Genomic DNA, 2,101 nt, shown 5'->3' on the forward strand with positions numbered 1-2,101 from the left:
AAAAAATTACAAAAATCGATTCCAGGTGAGAATGAGATCGCTAAAGCTGTGGGAACGTGCATTTGTACACGCAAGTACATCAGCTGTTGCGATCGATACTACATGTATGCGAGAAAAATGCACGTGCAGTTTGCGCAAAAAAAGCTGGCCTGTTTGGTGTCTCAAATTTAGGTTAAATCAGTGTTTCTCAAGGGGGAGGTCTATGGGATGGTCAGACAAGTTGTTTTGAGAAAATTTGGTTTAAATGTTTGACAACTCAGCACTGTCTATTGGATGAGGGGTATTTTGCTTGTATATATATATATATATATATATATATATATGATAGATCGTTAGCCACTACACACATTTTTTTTCTCTCCTTATTTTTTCTGTGTCCCTTTCTGTAGAAGAGTGTAGGCTTGAAACGTAAAAGACTCTTTCTATTCCTGAGCGTTATACTAATACATCTGTTTGTTTTGTACACCACCTGTCTTCATCTTTTGTTTTTTCCATAAACTCTCCTATATATATATACACATACACACACCTTTATGTATTTGTTTTGCAAGATTCTTAATGTGAAGTCGTGTGTTGAAATAAATATTGTTATGCTTGTGGGTGGTCTAATTTGCCAATTAAACACACACACACATACTATATAGTTGGCCTTCACTTCAGCTTTATTATCATTATTATTAAGGCACTAAGCTGACAGAATCGTAAGCACGCTGGGTGAAATATTTAGCAGTATGTGCTGAGGTCGACTTTACCTTTCATCCTTTCGGGGTTGATAAATTAAGTACCAGTAAAACACTGGGGTTGAATACTTATCTCCTCCCCACCAAATTTCAGGCCTTGTGCCTATTGTAGAAAAGATTATTATTATTTTAGTTTCTTTGTCAAAGTTCTTTCATTGTACATTCAGTGATCTCTTCAGTTCTTTATCCCACGTGTCTTCTCTTGTTCTGCTTATTCTACTTTATATATCATTCTTCTCTAAATTTATATAATTTACTTTTCTTTCTATGCAGTTGGTGAATGTTGGAGGAATTCCAAACCAAGTGATTGATGTTTGGGAGGCAACAGGGAAACGTCCAGAGGCAAAGTTCACATGGGATACTCAGCGGAATGATAACAAAGGCTTTGAGGGCAAATTTAAGCCAAGGTGCCGGTTTGATCGCATCTATCTGCGTAATGCTCAGCCAAAGGCCTTGAAGCCTGTATACTTTGAACTTGTTGGTCTTGAACGCATTCCAAAATGTCATCGGTTTGCCAGTGATCATTGGGGATTGTTGGTGCATATAAACATTGAGGCCTGAGTGCAGCGGCACCGAGTGAGGGGTAGGTGGGGTGGTGGTGGTAAATGTGAGTGAAGATAAGTGGCCTTGAATAGTAAGTGAATGGGTGCTGAGTGAGAGCTATGATGTGGTGAGTGGAAACTTAGATGATTGTTCTTGAAGGGTCGGGATAGTAGAGCTGAGTTGTGGTAGTGAGTAAGAGCTGTGATGAGTGGAAGCTGGGGTGAGTATTCTGTAGTGATGGAGAGTGGTGTGAGGGAACTGAGGTGATGGTGCTGCATCAGAACTAGATTGAAAATGGGAAAGGGAGTGGGGTTCATATTGAGTTGGAATGAAAGACCACACTTGAAATAATTTCTTTTACATTATCTTCATTAAATGATTTTCTTTTTTTCTACTTCGTTAAACATTTATTTTTCTACATTTGTATTTCATCCATTTCAGATTGTTAGATCATTTGTTTTAATTGTTTCTTTAAAATCGTACTTCTGAAAGTGAGTACTAACTGCCTTCCGGGGAGCACTGCAAAAATTTTACATGATTACTGGGGACAAAGGGGTGACAGGTGTTGGGAGCAGGGCGACTACACCTGCACCTGTATAATTTTTGTCTGCCATTTGAACATTAACTTTAAAATGAATTTAAATGTAATATTATGATATTACACTTAAATGGAGAATGGCTGTTAAATGATGAGAAAATCCACCTGCAAGACTTCATTTGGCCTGGGGGCTTTAGTAGAAGACATTTGCCTTAGGTGCCATGCAGTGGGACTGAACCCAAAATGATATGGTTGGGAAGCAATTTTCTTACCACACATC

At 38.4% G+C, this 2,101-nt stretch overlaps 1 protein-coding gene across 1 annotated transcript in view; it reads left to right on the forward strand.

The window, feature by feature from the left end:
- LOC115224018 (tyrosyl-DNA phosphodiesterase 2) overlaps positions 1-1,675 on the forward strand; it is a 32,328-nt gene extending 30,653 nt beyond the window's left edge. The window contains exon 6 of the mRNA XM_029794809.2: positions 1,014-1,675. Coding sequence (XP_029650669.1) covers positions 1,014-1,301 — 288 coding nt within the window. The 3' untranslated portion in view covers positions 1,302-1,675. The remainder of the gene's footprint in view (positions 1-1,013) is intronic.
- The last annotated feature ends 426 nt before the right edge of the window (positions 1,676-2,101 follow it).

This window comes from Octopus sinensis, linkage group LG24, assembly GCF_006345805.1.
Source record: "Octopus sinensis linkage group LG24, ASM634580v1, whole genome shotgun sequence".
Classification (NCBI taxonomy): Eukaryota; Metazoa; Mollusca; class Cephalopoda; order Octopoda; family Octopodidae; genus Octopus; species Octopus sinensis.